This window comes from Rhinopithecus bieti, unplaced genomic scaffold (assembly GCF_001698545.2).
Source record: "Rhinopithecus bieti isolate Rb0 unplaced genomic scaffold, ASM169854v2 scaffold_13225, whole genome shotgun sequence".
Taxonomy (NCBI): Eukaryota; Metazoa; Chordata; class Mammalia; order Primates; family Cercopithecidae; genus Rhinopithecus; species Rhinopithecus bieti.
This window is the reverse complement of record NW_016807895.1, coordinates 685,683-688,740: the sequence shown is the minus strand read 5'-3', so window position 1 is coordinate 688,740 and position 3,058 is coordinate 685,683. Positions and strand designations below refer to the sequence as shown.

General features: G+C 35.8%; 1 protein-coding gene across 1 annotated transcript in view; it reads right to left on the bottom strand.

The window, feature by feature from the left end:
* Positions 1-3,058, bottom strand: part of CDH9 (cadherin 9) — a 180,427-nt gene that overhangs the window by 12,931 nt on the left and 164,438 nt on the right. Inside the window, exons 8-9 of the mRNA XM_017884076.1 lie at positions 1,448-1,584; positions 855-976 (exon numbers count right to left, since the gene is read on the bottom strand). Coding sequence (XP_017739565.1) covers positions 855-976; positions 1,448-1,584 — 259 coding nt within the window. The remainder of the gene's footprint in view (positions 1-854; positions 977-1,447; positions 1,585-3,058) is intronic.

The window sequence follows — 3,058 nt, the reverse complement described above, 5'->3', positions numbered from 1 at the left end:
AGACGGGGTTTCACCGTGTTAGCCAGGATGGTCTTGATCTCCTGACCTCGTGATCCGCCCGTCTCGGCCTCCCAAAGTGCTGGGATTACAGGCTTGAGCCACCGCACCCGGCCGATGATTCTTAACATCTACCTATTTTATCTTTAAAGTAGTTAACTAAATGGTTAAGTTACTTTTGGTAAAATTTATGCAGTTACTGTTACAGAAAAATACTATATTTTTGTCAAAAATGAGCATATTCTGCATTTACTTAGAATTACTTTATGTACTTTTGAAAGAATTACTTTGTAAGAAGACTTCGTAATTCTTTTACAAACAAATCTACTTCATTTCAATGATATGAAACTGTAAAACTTACAAAATATCACTCATATCAAAATCTCCTAAAACTATTAAAAGTGGCAAAATGTAATCAAGAAAACAATGATTATGATTACCTTTATAGTAACATGAAACAATTTCATTTTCATACTTCATGTTTTATTTAATGATATATTTTCATTCTATTAGTGAAGATAACTCAGATAATTATAATTATAGATCTTATAATTATAAGATAAGCATAATTATGAATGCACTTAACAGCTTCTACATATGTGATATTCACTATAAACCTAGTATATAAATTAAATCATATGTTATAATATTCCCCACTATATTATTGATTCCATTATAAAACATTTTAAATCACCTTTTAAAATCACTGTGAGTTCTTTGTTAAGGATAAATAAATGGTGGACATGAAGTATTGACAACAGTTTGCACAAAAGAAATCCTGCAAATAAAGTGATGTAATGTCATTTGACTTTGTAAAGAGAACATATATTCTTTTAAGTTTTAATGATTTTATTTACCTGCCCAGGTTTTGCATTTTCACAAACAAATGTTTCATAATACATGGCAAATTCCGGAGCATGGTCATTTATATCTAGAATTCTGATGAAGACAGGGATGTGGCTACTTTGTTTTGGGTTATCTGCAACGAGAACATGTGTAAGATTTCAGTCTCATTTACACAGAAGCAGTGAAACCACTCACCCATTTGTAGCTTAGCAACAGATCCTTTTGTGGTGTTCACTTTCTCAATTGGGCTGCTGATGAATATCTCAGCTCTCTTACATGGTCCAAATGAAAAGCACAATAAAATTGAGGAAAACATAATTGAGAATGAGGTATTATTTGTAATAGATAATTTTCTTAGATTATTTTATGACGTTAAATTATATTTCTCTCCTATTTAAGGTGTAAAAGAAAAGCAAATTTGAAATGAATGAATTATTTGATAATCCTTAGAAATAATTTAAAATGTGTTGACATTCTAAGCCATTTCTCTAAGATCTTGCTAAGGATACAATCATACCACTCAAGAAAATGAGTCTAGCTAGTGCTATTATTTTACCACTTTGATGAAAGACAGTGTGTTCAGGTAGATGTAGCTCCAACTTACTTATTTCTGTGGCTGTAACAGTGATGTTATGCCAAGGAGATGATTCTCGGTCAAGGGCTTTCAAAGTGAAAATAGAGCCATTTTCTGAGTGGATGCCGAAAATACGGTCCATATCAGTATGCCGATCCACAGAGTACCTGGCAGAAGAGACTCATAAATCCAGCATTCTTCTGAGGTTACTAGTTCTACTCTTTCTTAAAGTTATAGGTAATTTCCACAATGATCTGACAAATACATGAAATGTAAAATGCTAACAACTTTCTTGAATTTTTATTCTATGGAATTGTTATTTGAGCAATTTCATATATTTGACTCTTTCCACTTACTATTCCACAGTTATGTGTACTTTAGAACTGTTATTTATACACATGTATCCCAGTGGCAGCTGTTAAAATGAGTTCTTAAGTATCACTTGGTTCACTTATCCTATCATAGGCCTACTGCTGTGTTTGAGACACATTAAACAGTAATGTTAAACTTCATTGAGCCAATAGTAATGAATAAATCGAAAGTATGTTAAAAAAAATACATAACTGTGTCCAGAGTCCTCTATAAGCAAATATTGAGAAGGCTATTATAAAATACATTGCTCTTGAATGGCTTTTTATTCAAGGAACATCCAGCTGAATCAAGGTCTTCCTCTAATCTATCCCTCCAACTTATATCAAATCAAAATGAAATGTTATATCACCACAGAGTTCTGTGACTTTCTCATCAGGGCTGTATGTGGAGGACGTCATTGTAAGCTTTGTATCACTCTGGAGTTGGTAAAATAATATCTCCTCTCCCTAAGATGTCTATACCTTAATCCCCAGAACCTGTGAAGACGTTCAAATCACTGAAACAGAGAATTACCCTGATTATCAAAGCGTGCCTAGTTTAATCCTATGAGCCCTTGAAAGTGGAATGGGAAGACCAGGCGCGGTGGCTCAAGCTTGTAATCCCAAAACTCTGGGAGGTAGAGGTGAGTGGATCATCTGAAGTCAGGAGTTCGAGACCAGTCTGACCAACATGGTGAAACCCCGTCTCTACTAAAAATACAAAAATTACCCCGGCATGGTGGCGGGCGCCTGTAGTCCCAGCTACTGGGGGGGCTGAGGCAAGAGAATTTCTTGAACCCCAGAGGCAGAGGTTGCAGTGAGCCGAGATGGCACCACTGCACGTCAGCCTGGGTGACACAGTGAGACTCCCTCTCAAAAACAAACAAAGTGACATGGGAAGGCAGAAAATTGGTTTACAGAGATGAAACAGAAGAAAAAAAGAGAACAGATTTGAAGAATGAGAAATACTTGACCCATTTTTGCTGGCTTTAAAGCTGAAGGAACGGAGCCACAAACCAATACATAGTGAACATAGACAGCCTCTAGAAACAGTGAGTAGTCCTTAAGCTGACATCCAGCAAGGAAACAGGGGCCTCGCCCACACAACTGCAAGGACTTGAAATCTGCTCACAACCTAAATGATCCAGAAAGCAATTCTCTGCCTAGAATATACAGAAAGAAATATGGCCCTGTTCACACCGCCACCTTGACTTTAGCCCAGTGAGACACATACTGAACTTCTGATGTAGAGAAATTCAGACCTATCTGTAAGATAATATATATATATATA